The sequence below is a fragment of the Musca domestica genome, unplaced genomic scaffold (genome assembly GCF_030504385.1).
Source record: "Musca domestica strain aabys unplaced genomic scaffold, Musca_domestica.polishedcontigs.V.1.1 12, whole genome shotgun sequence".
Classification (NCBI taxonomy): domain Eukaryota; kingdom Metazoa; phylum Arthropoda; class Insecta; order Diptera; family Muscidae; genus Musca; species Musca domestica.
Window position 1 is genome coordinate 1,596,556 of NW_026712155.1, and position 24,010 is coordinate 1,620,565.

Sequence of the window (24,010 nt, forward strand, 5' to 3'; positions counted from 1 at the left end):
AAGCACTAGCGCTAAGTGTTAGCGTACTTAACGCTGGCCAGCAAAATCAGTTTATTATCTGTTCTCGAGCGTAATCGTTGCTTAGTTTAGAGTTAAGTGTTGGCCGACCGGGACTTGTGCATCGTTCAAAAATACAAAAAGCCACAAGAGATGGCTGCATGTGATTTGTGCAAGAGCAAGTGAGACGGAAATTCAACCGTGAAATCGGAAATCCTCAAAATCGTGCTGTTGTTTTTTGTTTCTTGTAAATTCAATAAAAGCAAAATAAATTCCTGGAAAATCGAAATTCCACAAATACGCAAGTGATTTAAAAACTATTTAGTGTTTTCGTGTTTCATTTAAGCGACTGATTATGCAAATCAGCCTCTCTCGCCGTAAGAAAAAATTAAGAAAAATATTAATGTTCAGATGAATGAAAGTTAAGTAAAACAAAAAAAGTGGTAACAGCACAAAGCAAACAACAACAACGACGACGACCAAAAACCTCACATATTCACCAATACACTGGCGCGTAACCACTAACACCAGCAGCGACGTCTTTGCCCTACGAGTGTTGTAGATAACCAGTTCTAGATGAGAAAGTGTATTTTTTCTGCTAGCCACCGTTGTTAGCCCGTAAGTGCTGAGAATCTAGCCGATTCACATAGATACTCTTGGCACCCATACCGCTGAAGATCTAAGTGTGTGTGTGTGTTTGTGTGTGCCTGCATTGGTGCATAATTAGATGCAAACAAACTGTTGAAACTGTCAAATTGAAAACAACTGTTGTCATATCAGATACATTTCGCTTTCCCGATGAATGGGAGATCCAAACATTTGACATCGGTGAAAATAACCAAAACTTAAAAATGTCGTCATTATTAATAACACCGCCATCGTCCTCTCCATTGGCCAAATATCAACGCCAACACCAACAGCAGCACAGTCATACAACAAATCAATCACGTCGAAAGCGAAGAACAGCAATAACAAAACACACAACAGCAACAACATTAGCAGCAGGAACACAAGTACCAAGTACTTTCAATTCAACCATGTCCACAGCTTCGACGGTGACAAGAAGGAATGCGTCACCAACAATTATCTCCCTCAACGACATCGATCACAACAAAAACAATAACCACAGTACAAGATCGCTTCGGCCCACTGCGGCTATCACATTGCAGTGGTTTTGCTGTTTTCTAATTTTCCTGCTCTCTACAGGTAAGTGTTGGTTGGGATAACACATTCACAGATGTCTATGGCTAATCACAAATCTTTGGGAAAAATCATAACAATCGAGGGTGGTATAGCCAGCCAAGGCAATAGGACAACTTCTTCAATGTCGTAACTAACTCTGTAACTTCTGCTGAGATAATTAAGTAAAAGCGGACAAGAAAAAGTAGTTTCACCAAATTTAGGCGTTACATTTTTGAAGCCTTGAGAATTCTTAGACTTCAAAATTCAATGTTTATGTGTGGTATAGGCTTATAGTTATCTGACAGAGAGAAGCAAAATTACCAGCAAGAATTCCCAAAATCTCAGTAACTTAACTGTTGCCTTGCTCTACCAACTCGACTTTCCGGGGACTTGATATATATTTTCCAATATTAACCCTACTATTAAGTAAAAATTTCTGATCAATGGCAGTTCTTGAAAGTTTGGAAAATTCTTCCTAGTTATCTGTGTTCGATATATAGTTTTCAATTTGTACTAATTAAAATATTTAAAAATCGAGACATGGATTCCAACTAAAAATATCCCTTTATTTTGACAAGTCAATAAACTATGACTAATTACGCATTATGGTGATTAGCAGAATCTCCGTCCTAGCAACAACAGTGTTAGCTATCATTAATACCCAGGCACACATGTGCACGTAGAGCAGCTACCTGTTTCCAACAGGACACTCTATCGGGGATTTCCATAAATTTTACAACTACACATAGCTGACAAGGTGTTGAAAAGTTAATGTGGCGGCGGCTTACCTACGTGCTAATATTTCCCATTTTATGAGGATTGTTCATTAGGAATTCAAAGAATTTCAATACTTCATAGGAAATAGTTAAACGATTAACGATTTCGTGCTTTTTTGATGAATTTGCCAGAACGATATGGCGGTTCGATTTTGAATAATGTTTAAGGTATATCCAGAAAGCAATGTTTTATGACGGTGTAGGTTGTTAATTTCAATAATAAATTAATTGTAACATGAACTTTAGACGATTATAAACGACGTTAAGTTCATTTTGGCGATCTTAAGTTATAGCCAAATCGGCTTACTTTTAAACCTTAAACATTTGGAAGTTCCGTTATGTGGGGATTTGTTAGATAGAATCCAGAATGTCAATTCACATCTTATTTGGTTGGAAATTGCATTCAAAACTGTTGAAATATCGAAAATCCGGAGATACCGTTTATACGGGCTATACATAAATGTGGACCGATTTAGCCCTTCCTTTTGGTGTCTTAATTATTTGATGTTAAAATAATGGGTTTTTATTTTAAAAGGATAAAAAAATAAAAATCATCTGGCTCGCCACAACATCTGAGTTTTAATTGCCATGCGGACTGTTTCCTTTTATATTAAAATAATTTAAAAACAACCCTTCTATTCCATTTTTTTTTTTTGATTTTTCACTAACATTTTGACAAGGTCTGCATCGATCGGTCGGTCTTATGACGATTTCATAAGTGTCCGTTACTAAATCTCAGTCTGTGGAAATCTAAGTATTTAAAATAAAATATCGATTTCTCACGGACTCCGTTTTTACAAAACTCGGACAATGGTTTAAATGCTTAAAATTGCGCTTTCTCTCTGTCTCTTCCTCTCTCTACTCTGTGAAATCTAACTTCGTGTGGAATATAGAATCTGCATTAAAACAGTTCCCATTTTATTATAGCCTCCAGTAAGTTTAGAATAATATCCAGTCGAAATTCCCCTTCCATAAAAACCTACTTTAATATGCATGAGAATATTATAGAGATAGGTAGATAAAATGTTTTTGCTTTTAAAATTTTATCTTTAAAGCCAAGAGTTTTTTAAGCACCACGTTCATTTCGATATAACTACGAATGAGCGATGATGAGCACCGAAAGACCCATTGAATTTTAAAGCAACACACCCCTTGGAAAAAAAAAACAATCATAGGGGGTGGCGGAGGTGAGAAGAATAGCGATGACCATGGTTAGTTAAGGCGTCCAACTAACCAATTGTTATTTGTAGTAAAATTTGAACATATTTATATGACTGTGATTTACATGCCAGTCGAATAGCCGGCAACCGTACCTACCACCTTGTACATTCGCACCATGTGTGACATGCTTGGTGTGTTTGTAAAATGAAAACCTAATACTCAACCTTAGGCGTAGGTTTTATTGTGGCTGCATTGAAACATTTATATTTACCGTTGGTTTCGCTCGGCACTCATATCGATCGCAGCATTTTTATGGGACCTCGAATTATTGATTGTTTATAGCCAGTATTATTAATGAAATAATTACGTAGTACCCATATAGTGTGTGTGTGTGTGTGTGTGTGTGAGACCACGGGCAAATACCATTCCCCATTGAATGAGAGGGAGAGATAAACAATAGAGTAGAATATTATTTTGTTACGAGAATTTTGGCATCTAGCAGTGTGACTGTGTGTGTATGAGAGTACAACTATGCGTCATCAAAGCCAAACTTAATGTCTATGACAAGCTTTGTTATTTTTTTTTGTTATCGACTGTTTTGGAATGCACCGTCTGTGTTTTTTGTTTTGTTTTTGTTTTTTTTTTCTGCCGCCATGTTACCGCCCTTTTTTCCTAAGGTTAGGTTACTGAACTGATCTTTTACGTTTTAACATAATAAAGGGAACTTTAGTGTTTACCTTAACATTCATGACTGTTGTTGTTGTTGTTAGTGGTGGTGGTGCTTTTGATGTTATTCAGAATTTAGTTATCTACATTAAAGAAGAGGCCCTTTTGTTCACAAAATGTATTGAAGCGTGAGTGCCCGCCATAAAGCCAATGCGACTTGAACTAGCAAAAGTAACATAAAACAAAGTCCGACAGACATAGGTATTTACGGTAGAATGCGGAAACAGGTTTATAAGTTTCCCATTTGTTGTTTTGTTCTGGTGCACACCGATCATCACCACCACCATCACTTCTCTCCACTGAAATTCGGTCAGAACATCCAACGCAGATGTTCACGGCAATGTAGTAGTGTTTGATATACACGCACACACACACACAAAGAAACAACAAATAACTCAGTTTGTTAACACTATACGTGTATGTATGTTTGTAGGTACTTGCAGTCATTCTCACGTCTCACGGGAAAGATAATAACCGAAAAAATGAAATCTGAAAGATGTCAGAAGTACGGTTAAATCTCATCTCATGTTCCAATAAAGGCAGACAAATGGCTGAGCATGCTAACGTGTGGGTATGGGGGAGGGTTTGAAGCAGGTATGGACAAACAAAAAAAGCATCGGCATCTGATTATTATTGTATAACTCCAAACTTTTAAATTGTTCTCTTTGATTGATTCCCCCTTTAATTGATATAAAAATTTTCCCTTCTTATCAATGCCACGATTGAAAAATCTTATAAGAAGGAATACAAAGAAAATTGTTATAGTTTTCTAAATAAGAGATAAGCTAAGGTAGAGAAGAAGGGGACATATGAAATTTCAATTGAAATTTAGGGACGACACAAAGCAAAATTTTTATTGTCAATAGGTACCAATTTTATAAATGGATTTTCTCTTTCTTTTATCCCTGAGATTTGAATGATGGACATACACGTGTGAGATAAACAATAAATAAATAAAATTGACATGGCATGACATTTACTTTCATGTATAACCAACCATACATTATTATGTACAATAGGTAATAGATGTGATATCCCATATTATCTATAATGTAAATGTGGTCCCCAAGCATTTTTATCGGTAAGGGGACCAGTTGTCACAAAAATGATGACTCGGTCATCAGACTCTTTACAAATAACACATTTGAGTGAACATTTTTGGGGAAATATTCAAATACCTACATTGTAATCTATATTTTAGATAGATTTTATTCCATCTTTTACAATTTTAGTTATGAAGGCCAAGAAAACTAATTTTAACAATAAACTTAAAAGTTTTTATGGCTTGACTTTCTTTGAATTTCAAACAACAATAGGTGTGTCTGTTAACTTTTCTTTCAACTTCTTTCTGAGAGAGTAAGGTAGTTTTATTCTCTTTTGCAAGAAAACTGTGAAAAGTAAACAGACGGAATCCTTGTGTCATAAACAGGGATTATTCAGAAATTAAAAATGAGACGAAAAAATAACAGAACAATTAAGCTGTCGGTTTCCAAAATAAACATGTTTTTAAATTGCTTGTTCAAATATAAATGACCGTAAAGAGAAGAAAAGTTGCAAGTGATTGCAAGAAAAAAATTGTCCAGCAAGAATTTGCAAACTCTCAATGAAATAACTGTCAAAATTGTTCTCTCAAATCGCCCTCTTTTGCAGATCTATCGTGTTAACAGACGACTTTCAGTAGCAATTTACAACAATTGTTACCAATTTTAGAGTAACCAGAAACACCTAATTATGTTTTGCACAGAAAACTTGTTAGTCAGGTTGGCTTACTGACCCACCTTTATATGCCTTGGTAGTTATCATTAATTGACTATCCATTAATTTCCAAACAAGTCAACTGCAATTTTGACATTTAGAGTGGTAGTCATGTTCTGTCCTAGCAACAAAGCTTAATATGGTTCTCCTATAACAATAATGACCGCATATAACATCCCTCCCAAGTTATGGTATTTTGTAGGCTTCAGACCCATTTTCGAACCAAATCAGTAGAAATTTCTCTTGATTTTCCTATGTAGTCTCTCAGTTCTGAGGGAACATAATCTCTACATGAGGAACATATAATAGGGGTCTAATTTCTATTATTGCATTCATATTTCGATATTTCTATATCAAAGTTTTCTTTGTTGTGTTATTAGATGACAATTGACCTCAAGAAAAAATATTTGATATTGATCCATGTTTTTAACTTAGTTTCACAACGGCATCTGCCAAGTTTGCTGTAATATTATATTCTAAAACCTTAATGGACACAACATGTGCTGGTGTTTCCAAGATTTGAAATCAGTAGAAGACTATCTGCAGCGATATTCGTATTTTTGATAATAGGTATTTTAATTATACTTGAAAAGGATATAATACTTTGAGACTTATTCGATAGGTTTTTGTATGCTTTGAGTCTCTTTTAAAGTAAAAAGTTTTGAATGAAATCGTGGTTCTATGTATTTATTTTTCAATTTTATGGTTAGAGCATTTGGGACCTATTTTCCAAAAGTACGGATTCTATGGGCTCTCCATTTACATGTTTTACATTTGGCCTCATTCCAATTTTCCAAGTTTCCTTGCATTTAGATAATAACCGATTAAACAGCTGATGATGGGACATGAAAAATTGGCATGGAACTACTAACATATGCCAGAGATGGTGGGCATTTTGGAATTTCGTATTACACGTTTAGTAATCCTTTCAAAATATATTACATAGTACCGTACTGTACAAGTTCCAATTTTGATTTGAAATTGAACAATTGAAAATGAAATCGCCCGTTATTTATATTTACCTCGATGAAATGATGAACGTCGAGTTTTCAGGAGCATTGGCCTCGATTTATTTGAGTAGATTAAAATGAAAAGTCCCTCTTCAATGGAGTTTCTCTTATTCAATCGTTAAAATAAATTATCTGCATTTCATTTGAATGTCTTTGCCAGCAAAAATACATTTCAAAGATAGCAGCTCAAAATGGATAAATGTATCTGTGGGTGAATATCGTTATTTTAACAAAAAATAAAGAAAAAAAAAAGCTACAACAGTAAGCGATAAAAACAATAATAAACTGCTGAAGTTAAAACCATGCAACGCCAAAAATGCTCCTTTCGCTGCGGAGCTGTGATGTTGCATTCGATTCAGAGGCCACGTTGCTTGGCTTGCACGAATGTAATGTAATGTTGGCCATGTGTGAAGAAGTATTTGGATCAGTCAATCGACTGGAATTGTTTGGAGTTTTTCTTTTCCAAAAATATTTTCAAATGGCCGAATGCAATTACAAAAGGCACAATAGGTGTGTTCCCTTACTTACAAATGTATGGAATCTGTTCAGGATAAAGCAAACGATGCAAACATCTGCCAAATTCTTACCTACCACATACGCATTGTTCGCTTGCCCCAAATCAGCCCCATTTTATGTGTTAAGTGCTTTAGATTTTACACAAAATCTTTGTTTAATGGGCACTTTTAGCGAAGTAGAACAAACAAATATTAGCACTTGTGGAACGTGTAAATATGTACATGTGTTTGTACGTTTCTACATAGGAGAGGGGGGAAACACAAGGTGCATTTGTAATGCCCAAAAAACAAAAGGAAGAGAAAAAAACGAAAGCTTATGTCTCGTTACTGCTGGCATGGGCTATTAGATAAATCATTATTAGTTAAATAAAGAAACAAATGTCCGACACCAACAACGAAGTCAACATTAAACGGCAATTTAGCCAAAGGTGAAATGCTGAATACCCTACAGCAAGTGGTGGAAATACCTCTTAACGGAACATATGTGGGTGTAGCATCACTGCTTACTCAATTCCCACAATCACCCCACTACGGAATCACTTTTTGTGGACCTCAATGATCAAAATCAAAAATCTTATCTTCGACCATAGGCTTTCACACGGCAAACCCTGTTATAGCACCGTGCTATGCATTGTAGCGCCACAAGAAGTCCGAGTGTCATAAACAAAATAACAAATTACATGCAACCCCTTCGCATCTGCGGAAAGGCCAGAAAGTGCACCAAGGTAGTAGGAATTTAAAAAGAAAAGAAACAAAAAGTTCTACAGTGCCACTGATCGATGACCTCAAAAGCAACAACATTCATTCGGATGTCATGTTGTTTGTGGTACAGAAAGAATACATATGTATGTATGTATGTGTGTGTGTGTTGGCACATGTGTAATTATGCTGCCACATTACTTGGACATCGAGTCGGTCTAAAGTACTTAGGGAATCACTACATTAACGCTTCTAATGTTCGACGGTCTCTTCTATTGTTGGCCACAAATGCCAAAGATGTGAGTGAGCGTGTGTGTGTGTCTGTGCTTGGCAGTGCCATTTGCCATTCCGTTTAAATGAGGAAGTTCTTATGGGCTTCCACTTTTGACCTGGTAAAAGCATTTGTAACGCGTTTTTTGTTTTGCATTGCTTTGCTTTGCTTTGTGTCCAACAAACGACTGAACAGCAGCAATGGTCGCCCGAAGAAGCCTAAGGTCAGCGTGTTCTTTCCCAACCTTTAGTTCTAGTTTTGTGTTCGTGTTTGTGTGTGCTTTGATTCTCATTCATTCAGTTTTCCCCTCCATTTACAGAATCAACATTTGTTGCGGGCGCTTCCAGGGAAGCCTATTTCAATGGATCGGCTTATCTGCGTTTGTTGTCGCCCATGCCAATCTGGGATCATTCGGCAATCAGTTTTCGTTCGTGCAGAGGTGAGTTGAAGTCGTCGGTGAGGGGTTTACTAAATTAATACTGAATTGGTTTCGAATTTCAGGTGGCGAGATTCTGGCTCAGCAGTACAACAAAAACTCAATAGTCATCTCGGTGATAAATGACTTTTTGCAAATCTCGTTGGCGGGGCCGGCAGTGATAGGGCCCAACAATCGGGTGGACGTCAAGTATTCCTACCATCTGTTGGACAATAAGTGGCACACGATTCAGTTCAAGTATGAATACGGCAATCTGCTGTTGTTCATTGACCGCGAATCAAGGGTGTTCGGTGAGTGTGGAACGATACGATGTTCCCCAAATGGAGATATTTATTTTCTGTTTCTTTTGCAGCCAACTCCACATACAATAGTCAGTTTCTGACCAACCAGGACATCGGCAATGAGGCAGCCATTCTGATTTTGGGTAATTCCTTTACGGGCTGCTTACAGGATGGACCGGGACTGCAGTTCATCAATGATTCAATGACTGTGCAGAATGCCGTATTTGGAGCCTGCCCACTGGGCAGTGGACCTTGTTCGGATCATGATGTTCCTCTGAGAAATCAGGACTTTTGTGCCAACGATCCCTGCATGGGCTACGGTCTGTGCATATCGCATGCCGATGGCTATGAGTGCCGCTGCACTGCCAGATACTCGGGCAAAAACTGTCAAATGGACAATGGCTCACCGTGCGATCGAAATCCCTGCTCAAATGGCGGCACCTGCTTCGAAGACAGCCGAGGCGACTACCAATGCATTTGTCCTCCCAACCACACCGGCAAACATTGTGAGACTGAGATCAACATCAATCCCTTGTGCCAAATAAATCCTTGTTTGAACAATGGCGCCTGTGTCGTTGCTCCCGGAAGTAATGCCATCGAATGCGAATGTCCCAAGGGCTATGCGGGCAGTCACTGTGAGATCGACATGGACGACTGTGCGTCGCAGCCGTGCCAAAACAACGGCAAGTGCGTGGATAAGGTGAATGGATTCGTGTGTGACTGTTCAAATACCGGCTTCGTGGGACCGCTGTGCCAAACGAACATTGACGAATGCGAAATGAAACCCTGTCGGAATGGTGGCAAATGCTTTGACACGAACGGCTGGTATATCTGCCAGTGCCTGGATGGTTGGGGTGGTGACTTGTGCGAGAAACCCATCAGCTGTCAAACCCAGCAATGTCTCAATGGTGGAACATGTGTTGACAAAGCCATTGGATTCCAGTGTATGTGTTTACCCGGTTACTCGGGAGAGCTGTGCCAGCAAGGCCCTCCACCCTGTCCCCAATGTCCAATTGACTCTGAATGTGTAGCTGGGAAATGTATCTGCAAGCCAGGAACCACAGGTGAGTGTACCACAGCTATCGCACATGGCATCCGATCATTGATGTGGGTTGCGGGTCCTAGTCCATAGTTCACACACTACATACATACAAACATATACAGATATGCATATGTATTCAATTCAATAATTCGTTTCATATTCTCATTGTCTTTTCGCCGCAACAAAAAAAAAAAAAAAAACGTGTCAAACTACAAAAGCTTCCGATACAAATGCTGCACATGAAAGTCAAACGCCCTGCGAAGACAGTGGCAAGAGTAAACGCTACATCCCACCAGAGTGGCTGAAGAAGAAGAGATGTGAGCTCAAATTGAGTATGTCGAAAGTTATTGACAAATCTTATGTGTAGACAGCAAATTTTCAGAATAGCATTTCGCTTTTCGATAAGCTAGTTGAATGTTGCAGCTCCACATAGTTTATTTTTAGTATCCCCAACGACTATGAGAAGAATATGTATTGGCGATCAAAAACAATTAATTTGGAATATTTCACTTGTAGAAGGTCAGTCATTGCAAGTTTCTTTGTGAAGAAGATGAGAGAAGGGTCGCACTTTTTTACATCTTCCTTCTCTTATGATATTTAACTTGCAATGTCTGGCCTCTGAGTTACACAAAAATAGGAGTAAAACCATAGACAAATAAAGGTGTAGACTAAAAAGTTTTAAAATTTCCCCTTCCGCCAGTCAAGTCACTCAGGGCTAGTGAAGTCACTCGACTTCGAAAACAATTTATTCATTTTTCTGCTATTTAAGTTCTATATTTTTATATTTCAGGACATATTTGGATAATGTAAAATTAAACAAAGTCACTGTTTCGTTTTTAATCGATAAATAATAAAGAATCAACAAAATATTCAATATTTTGTATTTTGAGAGAATTGAGTGAGTCTACTGAACCTCTCTCACAGCATGAACGACATCTATTGAAGCACTTTTTTCAGAGAGCACAGATGAGACAACTTTTTAGTCTATACCTAATTTGTCTATGGTAAAACCAAACCAGAGAATGTAAGGGAGGTGGGGTGAATAATGAAGAAAATTATATTTATTATTCTTCCACCGCACTCTCACTCTCTTACTCTCCTCTACAAACTGCCATTAGTACCGTATTATGAACGTATGAGTAATATTATTTAGTATTCAATAGTAAGTATACGCTATGGCCCACTCGCTTATTATATCCAATGGCCTGGCCGCCTTGAATAAAAAAAAATTGCTGTTTTAAGATCAAAATTCGTCACACCAATACCTAGCACATTGTCTCATTGAATTCAGAATGCATACAAACGCGTGTCCGTGTTCACGTGACACCGTTCACCTTGTACCAAGCACACATCTGTAGCAATCATCTCCATGTTTATCTATGTTCATGCAAGTTGTTGTTGTCCTGCTTAGGCTTCCTCATACACACCCACTCCTTTTATGGCTTGAATTTGAAATCTAATTTGAAAAATTTTGACATTTTTGAATCACTCATGTCCTTGTAACCCTACCCCACTGTTGGTGCGGACGGTGATCGCAAATGACGACGATGTTGATGGCGCTGTTGGTGTTAATGCTATCCATTCGCTTTTACATAGGGCCCATTGGTCACTGCGTCCCCGTAGACACCAGTGCAGTTGTGGCTGCTCCGCCGCTGGCAGCGAGTAGTAGCACGTCCTCTTCTTCCCTAGCTAATAATCAACAGCTACCCAGATCGGCACAGTTGAATGCATGCTCCTCTGACAAGTGCCTGAATGGCGGTACTTGCCAAGGTTCCGCCACGAACTACACTTGTATCTGTGCCAGTGGATTCAAAGGTTTGAACCTACCAGTATATCAGTAGCACTTAGAATTTGTATTCACGGCACCAAGACAACACACTTTAGCTCTTGGAGGATACACTGGTCGAAGCTAGATGTTTCGCCATTTGACACAACCTCCGCTCTAGAGTTTTTGCTGCAAATCTCACTAAACTTTGTTGCTTTTCTTTTCCCTCAACAGGTTTCAATTGTGAATTACCTCCCGCGGCTGTAACCGTTGGATGCAAGTGCCTCAATGGGGGTACTTGTTCATTGAATGGCACCCACTGCTACTGTCCCACCGGCTACTCAGGAGACCGGTGTGAGAAAATGGAGACCTGCACATTGGCCAACTGCCAGGATCCCATGGTGTGCTCGCAGAACAAATGCATTTGTCCCGAGAACAAAATATGCACACAGTGTGCCTCCCAGCCCTGCCGCAATGGCGGCGTCTGCTCCGACCTGCCCAATGGCGACTATGAGTGCAAGTGTCCTGCTGGCTGGACCGGACGCAATTGCGTCAAGGATGTGGATGAGTGTTCCATATCCCCGAAGATATGCGGCAATGGCATTTGCAAAAACGAAGAGGGCTCCTACAAATGCTACTGTACACCCGGCTTTACGGGCATCCATTGCGACTCCGATGTGGACGAGTGCCTCAGCCACCCCTGTCAGAACGGGGCCACCTGTCACAACAAGGTAAGTTGTTTCGACATGGGTATGTTAGTTGGGGCGGGTTGCAACTAAACAGGAATGCATTACTAAACCATAATAGCTGTTCTTCTTTAAATACGGAAAGCATCGGATTTTGAGACAAGTAAGTTAAGTAGTGGGGGTCTCCCCCACAATACCTGCTTCCCCCGTAGAAGAATGCTATGCCCCGACCATTTGTCATGTAGTTAATGCCACGACCCAGTACGGGTTTGAGAGATTGTTGCGTGCCTTCAACTTCGGAGATTCACCATTTTAATTTTTCCTCTCCAGATCAATGCGTATGAATGTGTTTGTCCGCCCGGATACATGGGTCTCAATTGCGAGACCAACATAGACGAGTGTGCCAGCAACCCTTGCTCGATTGGCTCAACATGCCTCGACCTGATCAACAATTTCACCTGCTCCTGCATTCCGGGCATGACGGGGCGTTTCTGTGAGATCGACATTGACGATTGTGTGTCGGGACCGTGTCAACACAACGGCGTGTGCATCGATGAGCTGGGCGGATTCCACTGCAACTGCAGTTCGACGGGCTACGAGGGACGCTTCTGCGAAATGAACATTGACGAGTGTGCCACCAACCAGTGCGTGAACGGTGCCGAGTGCATCGATGAGGTGAATAACTATTCCTGCAAGTGCCACGACGGTTTTCGCGGCAAGAACTGTGAGTTCGACATTAACGAATGCGAAAGCAATCCCTGCCAGTACAGTGGCACGTGTCTGGAACGGTCCAATCTGACGTTGTATGCTCTGAGCCAGACCATGGATCTGCCGAGCATTTTCAGCCAGCAATTCAGTTTCCAAAACGCCAGTGGGTGAGTAAATTAGCAAATTCCAGTTCGCCAAGAGAATTGACCTAATCGCATTTGCCTCTTCCCTTTTCAGCTACGAGTGCGTCTGTGTGCCTGGCATCATGGGCAAGAACTGTGAGATAAACATCAACGAATGCGAAAGCAATCCTTGCAGTAAACACGGCACCTGCAACGATGGCGTAAGTTTGACGAGTGACCAACCTAAAGGCGGCAAAGAAAACCTAACGTTTCTTTTCTATTGTTTTCTAGATTGGCACCTACACCTGTGAATGCGATCCTGGCTTTGAGGGCACCTACTGTGAGGTCAATATCGACGAGTGCGAGCGTTACAACCCATGCGGGGATCATGGCACATGCATCGACCAAACGAATGACTACGAATGCGACTGTGACGCCATGTATGGCGGCAAAAATTGTTCGGTACCCCTGATTGGCTGCTTGAGTGCTCCCTGCCTTAATGGGGGCATCTGTAAGCCGTATCTGGTCAACGAAACGGATCATCTGTTCAACTGCTCGTGCCAGCACGGCTTTCAGGGCGACACCTGTGAGAAGACGACAACCATTTCCATGGTGGTCAGCAGCTTGATCGCAGTTAAAACGCAACGCGAAGAGGGCTATGATATAAATCTGCAGTTCCGTACCACATTGCCCAATGGGGTACTGGCCTTCGGTACTTCGGGAGGACAAAATGAACCCGTCAGCTATATTTTGGAGTTGATAAATGGACGTTTGAATCTGCACTCGTCATTGCTGAACAAGTGGGAAGGCGTATTCATTGGCTCCAACTTGAATGACAGTAACTGGCACAAGGTGTTCGTGTCCATCAACACCTCCCACTTGGTTCTGTCGGCCAATGACGAACAGGCGATATTTCCCGTGGGCTCTTATGAAACTTCCAATGGCAGCCAGCAGCCCTCGTTCCCCCTGACATACCTGGGCGGCACCATTCCGAATTTGAAGTCGTATTTGAGGCACTTGACACACCGTCCCTCGAGCTTTGTGGGCTGTATGCAGGACATTGTTGTCAACGGCAAATGGATTTTCCCCGATGAAAAGGTCCTGGACAATAACACCAAACTGACAAAGATTGAGAGCGGCTGTCGTCGAACGGAGCAGTGCAATCCGAATCCTTGTCATTCCAACGGACGGTGTACGGATCTGTGGCACACCTTCTCCTGCACATGTCAACGGCCGCACTTTGGCTACACCTGTAAATACAGTAAGTAAATGGTAAATGGACTAATGGTTGCACCTCTCCCCTAACCAAACACCTTTTCGTTTAGATATAACGGCCGCCACGTTTGGGCATGAGAACACCACCCACTCGGCTGTAATTGTGGATACCAATGACGTGGCACGTCGAGCTATACGCTCGGTTCTGGATATTTCCATGTTTATACGCACGCGACAACCAACTGGTCAGGTGTTCTATTTGGGCAGTGATCCTCGCAAAACCAGGGGAGTGGGTAAGTCCTGAAGTAAACAAAGAAGTATGAAGTTCATTACTCAATACATCTCCTTGCAGATACCGGCAACTCATACGTAGCAGCTAAACTGCAAGGTGGCGAACTGTTGGTGCGCATGCAGTTCAATGGCACCCCTGAAGCATACACCGTTGGAGGAAACAAACTGGACAATGGCTACAATCACCTCATAGAGGTGGTGCGGAATCAAACGTTGGTCCAGGTCAAACTCAATGGCACCGAGTACTTCCGCAAGACACTGTCATCGACGGGCTTGCTGGACGCACAGGTGCTTTATTTGGGTGGTCCGCCGCCCACCACTGGCGCCCAAGAAACAGCCGTGGTGCCCGGTGTTGAGGTGGGAACGGAATACGCAACCGTCAAGCCCGAGGATTACTTCAAGGGCATCATCCAGGATGTTAAAGTAAGCAACGGCTCGTACACCATGATTGTCGAACTCTATCCGCTGCAGGAGGAGGATTTGGCTTTGCCACCTTCGTTCGGCACCATTACAATCGACCGCTCCTCCGTGTTGAAGGGAGAGGTGTCCGATGACTTATGTCGCAAGAATCCATGTAGACACAATGCCGAATGCCGCAACACCTGGAACGATTACATCTGCAAGTGCCCAAATGGATACAAGGGCAAGGATTGTCAAGAGATTGAATTCTGTCAACTGGTGACGTGCCCCGGCAGCAGTGTTTGTCAAAATCTGGACTTTGGTTACGAATGTTTGACCAACATAACATTCCGTGGAAATGAGAAGGCACCCCTTTCCTTTGCATTCTACAAAGAACCACAACTGTTGGACGATTCCAAGCCAAAGTTGAAGCCCATCATTGAAATAGCCTACCGGACTCGGACAGGAGGTACTTTGCTCTATCTGGAGAACCAAGACAGTTTCTTTGAAATAGGTGTCAACCAGGGTCAAGTTACGGTCACATGGAAGTTCAATCAAGATCCATTGGGAGATACGAAGAGATTTAGCAAAGACAACTCGGATGGAATCGAATGGAGTCGTATATTTTTGCGAGCCCAAAATGGCAAATTGGAGGGCGGCTGGAAAGGTTGGGAGAGTATGGTAGACCCGTCGCCCTCTTTCTCGGCCGACATTGACATAAATGCATTTGAAGAGTTGATTTCGAGTGGCGCCCAAGTCTACTTGGGCGGCATGCCAACCGAAAGCCACCAGTCGCGCGGAACCCTATCATCGCAGCAGGGCTCTCAGTTTAAGGGTTGCCTCGGCGAGGCCAGAGTGGGAGATCTTCTGCTGCCTTATTTTACCAACGAAGAAATGTATCCCCGCACTGAAAATGTTTCGGTGCAGCCGCATGTGCAATTCCGTTTGAATTCCACCCGGCCAGATGAGGGCTGTATTTTGTGTTTCAAGAGCGACTGCAAAAACGATGGCTACTGCAGTGCACCAACGGAAAACTATGCTTGTACCTGTCAGGCAGGCTACAACGGTGACGACTGTTCCAATAATATTGACGAGTGCGCCACAGCAATGTGTCAGAATAATTCCACCTGCATCGACATGGTAGCCCACTTCGTGTGTAAGTGCTTGCCGGGATACGACGGTCTGTTCTGCGAGAACAACATCGACGAGTGTGCATCGCAGCCATGTCACAATGGCGGCAACTGTACGGACTTGATAGCGGACTTCCAATGCGACTGTACGGATGACTATGCGGGTGCGCAGTGCGATGTGCTGAAGCAGGTGACGTGTGAGAATTTCCCCTGCAAGAATGGGTCCACGTGCCAAGATCGCTACAGTAAGTATCAAAGGGCAATGTTGATTTTGATTTGATTTCGAAATGGAATAGCCATCTGACAATTCTTCACAATTCTCCGCAATTCTTCTAGATGCGCAGACTGGAAATAATTTCACGTGCACGTGTCTACAAGGATACGAGGGACCGCTGTGTGATACGCCCTTCTGTGAGGTGAAGCCATGCGAACATGGGGGCCTCTGCATTATAGCAGACACTAAGGTAGGCGGGATAAACCATAATGGATTCCGAAACAAACAGTATTAAGACTCTACATTTATCCCACAGATTCCAATGTGCCAATGCAGTTTAGGATACACTGGTACCTTCTGTGAGACCGACATTAATGAGTGCGACTCAAATCCGTGTCTGAATGATGGCGTTTGTACGGATCTGGTTGGTGGTTACTCGTGTAACTGTACCGACACCGGCTTCGAGGGTGACAACTGTGAGATCGACATCGACGAGTGTGCCATGAGTGTGGAGTACTGCGGTGGACTGGGACGGTGCATCAACCAGCCGGGTACCTTTAAATGCATATGTCAGGACTCGTTCTGTGGAGCATATTGCAATTTCACCGATCCATGTAAGCAGAGTGATGTGCCTCTCTGCATGAACGGTGGTATTTGCGAAGAAGCTTGTGGCGATGAGGCCGACTACAATTGCAATTGCACTGATGGCTACACCGGCAAGAATTGCACAATATTGGTAAGTTATATCGTAGCCCGCTTTAGCCCCATGACTTATTCCCTATTCTGACGATCTGTTCCGTTTCTATTTAGATCACGGCCAAAGAGGAGCCAAGTACGGCAGATATCGCGATTATTGTAATACCTGTGGTTGTGGTGTTGCTGCTGGTATGCGCCGGACTGCTGGTCACTTTCCTGGTCATGGCCCGCAACAAGCGAGCCACCCGTGGCACCTACAGTCCCAGTGCCCAGGAGTACTGTAACCCACGTTTGGAAATGGACAACGTATTGAAACCACCACCTGAAGAAAGGCTCATTTAGTCATACCAACGCGTTATTTATTTCAATTCATTCCTAGTTACGATAGTTAAGATTTTGAACGCCGAATATTAAGAATATCTTCAAACATTCCGCCCATTTTACGTTTTTTTTAGAAAATATAAACTATTTTATTAATTACGTCTAACGATATACACTTAGATTAATAACAAACTATTTTTAACAAATTTACCCCGTAACGTCGCTGCGCCTTGGTGTGCGTGTGTATGTATGTGCTCGAAGACTAAATCGCTTTCTTTGACCATGAAAAGAAAACGTCTTTAATTGGAAATTGATAATAGGTGCCAACAATTGTTGTTGTTGTTGTTGTTTAATTTTTCTCCCTCCGGCTTCCACCTCTTGGAATATGCACATGCACACATTCAATGATATTTCCTATATCTTCCCTTCAAGATATTTGCAAATAATATATAAATAGATAAAAGTGCCTCCCTCATCGAAAGCAATACATACTCGTACGTGAAACTGCATCTTACAAGAAAAACAAAAGAACGTTTGACAACATATTATATTTAAATTGAATAATACTAAAGCATTGTTTTATTGTCTAATTAGTTATTTCGAAAATCTTGCTTTAATTGAAACATTTGTTAGAATTTTGCAAAGCAATAGGACGAAATTAGGTGTGTAAGAAAGAACACAGACATATGTAAATATTTTTTATGAATACCCCATAAACTCTAAATGGATCAAATCTATAAAAAGGCCTCCCTGAACTTCATGCCTCCCCACCCAACCCATACTCTTGTATCGAATTGTTTATAATAACAAAAAATGTTTTTATACCATTTTGAATAGAACAACTCTGTTTTTTTTTTTTTTTAATTTTTAAATGAATTCAACGCATGTATATGTATTATTATTACTATTTACTATTACCATTACATTTATATGTAAGAAGACTGTATAATATATTTTGAGAATAAATTATATCATAAATGTTAATTTATAAATTAATGAAGTGAATTGCGAAAACTTATTAAAGGGCTGTAATGAAAGGATAATGGCTTAACAACGAGCGGTTAAGTCTTTTTTAGTATGCCTTTTTTAATAAATCTCGAATAAGTGAAATCTCCTGCTGTACCTCATAATCGGGGTAGAGAGACCACATTACTACTGTGGCCAGCTGGCTTGCTGGCTGCTTTGATACCATTTTCCCACTTAGTTGGATGCCACCCATTTGAATTTGCTACTGCTGAGTACTTCGTGGTGATAGAACAGACACTCCAATTTGTTGATACAGTTCTTGCCATAGCGACAGGGCTTTGGATGATAGAAGGGACAAGCTGATTTTGTGCAATTTGGGAAAAATTTACAAGTAGTCGAGGACACTGGACCAGTGACGGCAGCAGACGAAATCGATTTGTAATTTTGCACCGGTACGACTGAAGATGCTGCAGAAGAGAGTAAGGACATTGTAAACTAGATCGACCTTAAGGTATTTTTGCGAAGTAGGACTTACATAGAGGTGGAGCTGTAGGTTCTAGCAGACTTGAACTTCGCGGTCCACTGTGTGAAAAATTACAATCCAAATTAACACAGGCCAGATCGTATTTGCATTTCGGATGTGAGTACATGCATTTATCGGCGTATTTACAGTTCGGGAACGATTTGCAGGGCGCCGTCGGATGATAGAACTCGCAAAAAGACTTGGTGCAATTGGGATGATATTTGCACCTTTCTTTGGGCTTGGCATTGCGGTAGGCCGTCGAATCAACAGGCACAGAGTTTACTGAAATTGCGACAGAGAAGAAAACAAGTAAGACAATCAATTTTCTTAAGTAAATGTAGCTTACTTACATGAACTTGGTATATTTTCATATTTCTTTGCTTCTGCATTTCGTATGGATATTTTCCTTTTCTCTTCGCGTCTTTCGTGGGAAGCAGCTCGTTCGCGATCTCTACTTCTATCTCTGCTGTGGTCTCGGTCTCGAGATGGAGATCGCCTTTTCTTCGACGGAATTGGACTATTTTCCCTCTTGATCTCTTTCTCCTTTTTGTCTTTATTGTCGGCATCCAAATCAAATTTAATTGGAACATGTTTACGCTTCGATGGCGTTAGAGATTCTTTTTGTCGATTTGGTTTAGGTGGCGGCGTATTCGACTTGTTTTCATAGTCTTTAGCTGGCCGTTTTTTGCTACTTTCCTGTTCGGGTGTACGTTTCTTTGTTGGACTCATTTCTTCGTCTTCAGAGTCATTTTTTATTATGATTTTCTTAACCTCTTTTGGTTTTCGATAGACTTCAATCAATTCGGAACGCCTAGGAGGTGTTGTGCTGCCCTCTGCGATGAAAGGGGAAGACTCGTTGTCGTGCGACGAGGATTTGCTGGAAATTCTGCCCTTTATGCTTGCCTTGCGCGTCGAATAGGAGTTAGAAGTTGAAGTTGGCTCTGGGTATTTTTCACGATCTTTGGCATGGTTTGATGATGACGTAACTTGTGGCGGTGGTGATGTTGAGTATCGCGAACCGCCACGGCATTTCAATTTGGGGAAAGTATTCTCTTCTGTAAATATGAAATGTGAGGTGAGGAAATAAGTATACATTTATTGTGCTTACCATTCAGCGTAACTACGAACTGAGTGTTTTGGTCAGGAGTTCGGTGTTCTCCCTCAACTAAGTCTATGTGTTCATAACAGCTATCTGAATCGGCAGTGCTCCAATTCTCTTCGTCATCGAGAGGCTTGCGCGGTTTTATAGACTGTGGTACATACACCATATCCGGATCGGATTCGCCCTTATCGGATACAATCTCCGGTATATATTCCTCATCAGCATTTGCAACCAAACTAGAGGCGTAACGTTCTTTAGATCTTCCATTAACTTCTACAATTAGATTCTGGGCCGTACGGGAGAAAATTGCCCCAACGCTTGCCGTAGACTTTCGACGATCTCTAAAAGACTTTGAATAGAGTTTGGTGTTGCGCTCTGGCACAACTTTGTCACCCAAACGTGCGATTATTTTTGGTTTGGAAGTGTTTAGTCTTTTGAGAATAGTGGATTTCTGGGCTTCGGCCACAGCACGCAGCAGCAAATTTTTCGGAGCCTGTTTGCTGGGCGACACCGTTGCTCGGGGTTTTATTTTTATCACCGAATTAACGGGTTTATCAGTTAGATCTTCCTCGTCGGATGGCTCCATAACCTTCGAAGGAGCTACTATTACCCGCGATCCGATGCGATTTCGCGATGAATTAACATCCGGCGAGTTCTGATCGGAACTGCTGCTGAGCGTTGTTGTGCTTATTTTTCCCACTTGACTAGAACTTCGAATTTCGGGCTTTTCGGGTGTACCCCGTCTTCTATCTCTGTCTTCGACAGATCTACGCACTCGTGAGCGCCCTCGTGACTGGTTACCATCGCTTTCTCTTGACCTTTCCATTCGCCTGTCTGAAACACGTTCCCTTTCTCGTCCCCTATACGGCCTTTCTCGGCTTTGATCCCTATTCACGTCACGTGCTCTTTCTCTTTCCATTTCCTTGCGGCGAAAAGCCGGCACGTAGATTTCTTTCTCTTGCAAATTCCTTCTTCTATCACGGGATGTGTCTTTAGATGATGTGCCGGGACTTCTTAGACCTAGACGTTCGTGCACAGGACGCTTTGGTTTCTCTGACACCGCATCCTTGGGCGGGCTAATACCTCGAGAGCTAGCTGTCAAAGTTGTGAATGGAGGTGTAAAACGGCTACGTTTGTCTTCGTCACGTTCCGAGATTTTTTCTTTCGGTTTGTCGTCTTTTTCAAATACAATAGGGCTTTTAACTTTTGAGCGCTGTGAGTTTGCGGGTGGCGTTCTTTGACTATCGGCTGGCTCACTAAACGTTTCCCGACTCTCATCATCGCGAAGAGTAATAAAGTCTTCATCATACTCATCATCATCCAATTCTCCGATCTGCTTTAGTTGTTTCTTAGCCGCGTAGATCTTTTTCTGAATTTCAGCCAATTCTGCCAAGTCTTTTTCTCGATTTCCTGAGATAATTTTCGGCTCCTTTTCCCTTTCATTTGTCTTGGTATTTGTTGCCCCTGTTGTCGACGATATTTCTGAGATTGTAGGTATGTCAAAGTCCTGCGTTTCGTTTGGCATTTCAGAAGAGATATCCTCTTCCTCCAAAGCGGATTTGTTTTTGTGTTTTTTAATATTCTGTGCAATATCAGTTGTAGCACTTATTTCATGCTTGGCCTTTTCCAGCAACTCTTCGGCGAATATGTCCCGAATGGAACCACTCGTCTTGCCACTAATATTTTTGTCGGGACTTTCCACCGATTCCTTGGGTCTTTTGACCGGATTTTTCTCTTTTTTTATTTGCTTCTTTTCCTTTTTAGATGACGACGACGACGATGTTGCTGCTGTAGGGTCTTCTTTGTGAGACGATTTGCGTTTCTTTGATAGAGAGGCTAAGAAAAGTAATTTTTAATTAATTGTTTTGCAATAGAATGGTGTCTGCATTTAAGCTCACCACTTATGGCCGGCAGTGTTACTTCTTGCAGCTTTTGCAGAACTTCATGGAGCCAGGTGACAAACAACTCTGTTTGGCTGCCTAAAAATAAGTTCAGGTCCGATATCATCTGTTGTTTGCTCCTTTTGTTTGCCACCATAATCATAACATAATCCGGTAATTCATCGTCAATGTAACCAGCAGATCCTCCGGTGCCCAATTCTTGAAGTTTTGCCTTGACGGCACTCTTGAAAGTGGAAGAAGCATTATGCAAAGTTAATGAAATCCGTAAAACACCCTTGCATTCTAGTATTGATTTTTTCTTTTCCGAATGTCCAAATTGATTTTTTCATTCGGTCTACTCACTCTCATTTTCTGTCCTATTTCATTGCCGTAGTTCTCCATGATGGGACTTTGCTTTGCAAGAAGATAAAAACTTTTACAAAAAGTTTTCAGTCACACAGTTATGTTATTATTATATTATTATTCTTATCCGAAAAAAACAAATTTCCAATTTTCCATTTAGTAAGTAAAGTAAACTTTATTAGAGTCTTCTTCTTCTTTTTGGTAAATGGTCTTTTGGTAAATTCCTGCTCAGCCGATTACCACACGATCTGTCATTTAAATTTGAATTCGCTGCAACCAAAACAAACTTGAAAACTATGGTAGAAGAATACAGGTAGTCGCATCGCAAAGCTGATGGGACAATGACTGTCAAACCAATTTTTAAAATGAAAATTTCCAACGAAAAATTATTTAAAATTCTATAAAAATTTTTAAAAATGTATATCATAACCATGGTACAATAAGGAGGTAAAACAATAAGGAGTAAAACTACAGAAATACATTCCTGTGGCTATTTTCAGTTAAAAACCATGGTAGAAAAATAATAATTGTACCATGGTTAAACACCTAGAAAAATGAATGAAAAACCTGGATTTTCTTTCAAAAATATGATGTAGACGGTTCTATATTTTAATTCCACGGCAAAACTGTTGAATAGCTTTAATGCGCGTCTCGCAATTTACGCATCTTCTAATCATTAATTTTGAAAATATTCGGTTTTTATTTTACAAAACCAAGATCATAATAACCTCCGGTTGGTGTCTCATAAGAAAACTTATAAAAATTAACTTATTTAAAAAAATAACATTTTAAAAATTTATACATATCAATGTTCCCGAGGGTTGTTGCATCTACCTAAATTCTTCTACAATGAAGCATAGATGTTATACATACAACAAATTGACAACAAACATATTCGCCGCAACATTCTTCTGTCAAGGCGAAAATATTTATTTTTGTCAAGGCGAAATTTTGACATTTCATCTAATAAAATAACAGCTGTTTTTTATATTAATTCGCTCGAAGGAAGAGCTTATAACTGGGTCATGTACAAATCGAATGGTTAACATGTTTAACTTAGAACTATAGTCGTCCTGTTCTAACATACAGTGAAGGCAAAAAGATACCCAACATACCAGAAATACAATACAGCTTGGGAATAATATAAAAATAAAAATTTTCAACAATGCTTGAGAGACACTTATGTTCCACAAACTTTTCTCAAATCTGTAATTTGTTGACAAATTAGTTTTTTTAATTTTTGTGAAAAATTTCTTTTGCTAAAACGCAAAATAACGCGAACTTCGGACCCATTTCCGGACCGAATTCTTAAGGTAATGGTGAATAATAAATCCGATCCGGTATATTTCAATCTCATTTCAGATAGGAGGGAATTCAATAGAAGTTGTAGTCTTAGTGGAAAAGATGAGTACTGTCGTTTTGTTGTAAAACAGAGCGAATGCGCTCATGGGAAACAAAAATGAAAGACGTCCCCAACGAAACAAATAAGAAATCAAAAAGGAATGCCCATATAAAAAAATAAAGAGAGAGCAAAATCCCCGAGGGATCTCTGTTTACGAATGAGTGTAATGCATAACCCGAAACATGAGGAAAACTGAACACATTCACTAAAAGAGCGCGGAGCTAGCTACAAATTAAATTGAACCATTTCGATTAATGGAATAACTTTTAGTACTCAAAAGTTGTGTTCCAGTACTTTTTTAGTAGTAAAACTAGCAGAAGAGAGAACAGTTCGAAATGTCATTCTCATTTAGGTTTGCTCAAAAAATAAGGGAACG

At 40.9% G+C, this 24,010-nt stretch overlaps 2 protein-coding genes across 4 annotated transcripts; one reads left to right on the top strand and one right to left on the bottom strand.

Annotated features, from left to right (window-relative positions):
- The first annotated feature begins 63 nt into the window (after positions 1 to 63).
- Positions 64 to 18,390, top strand: LOC101892284 (protein crumbs). 3 transcript variants are annotated; one of them, XM_020037709.2, is made up of 14 exons: positions 64 to 1,203; positions 8,412 to 8,531; positions 8,594 to 8,818; positions 8,881 to 9,873; positions 10,070 to 10,183; positions 11,851 to 12,347; positions 12,633 to 13,177; positions 13,248 to 13,353; positions 13,424 to 14,393; positions 14,458 to 14,640; positions 14,700 to 16,412; positions 16,504 to 16,631; positions 16,698 to 17,117; positions 17,192 to 18,390. In XM_020037709.2, exons 1-14 carry the CDS (start codon positions 849 to 851, stop codon positions 17,417 to 17,419), a joined length of 6,597 nt encoding a protein of 2,198 aa, XP_019893268.2. In that variant the 5' UTR covers positions 64 to 848; the 3' UTR covers positions 17,420 to 18,390. The 3 variants fall into 3 exon arrangements, with proteins under 3 accessions (XP_019893268.2, XP_011293645.2, XP_005186217.2); XM_011295343.3 differs by lacking the exon at positions 10,070 to 10,183 and adding an exon at positions 11,448 to 11,666; XM_005186160.4 differs by lacking the exon at positions 10,070 to 10,183.
- Positions 18,391 to 22,483, bottom strand: LOC101891066 (zinc finger CCCH domain-containing protein 14). Its single transcript, XM_005186153.4, has 6 exons — positions 22,233 to 22,483; positions 21,888 to 22,113; positions 19,996 to 21,825; positions 19,238 to 19,942; positions 18,900 to 19,169; positions 18,391 to 18,831 (listed from the first exon to the last, which is right to left on the bottom strand). The coding sequence occupies exons 1-6, from the start codon at positions 22,269 to 22,271 to the stop codon at positions 18,599 to 18,601; spliced, it is 3,303 nt and encodes a 1,100-aa protein (XP_005186210.1). The 5' UTR covers positions 22,272 to 22,483; the 3' UTR covers positions 18,391 to 18,598.
- Between the last annotated feature and the right edge of the window lie 1,527 nt (positions 22,484 to 24,010).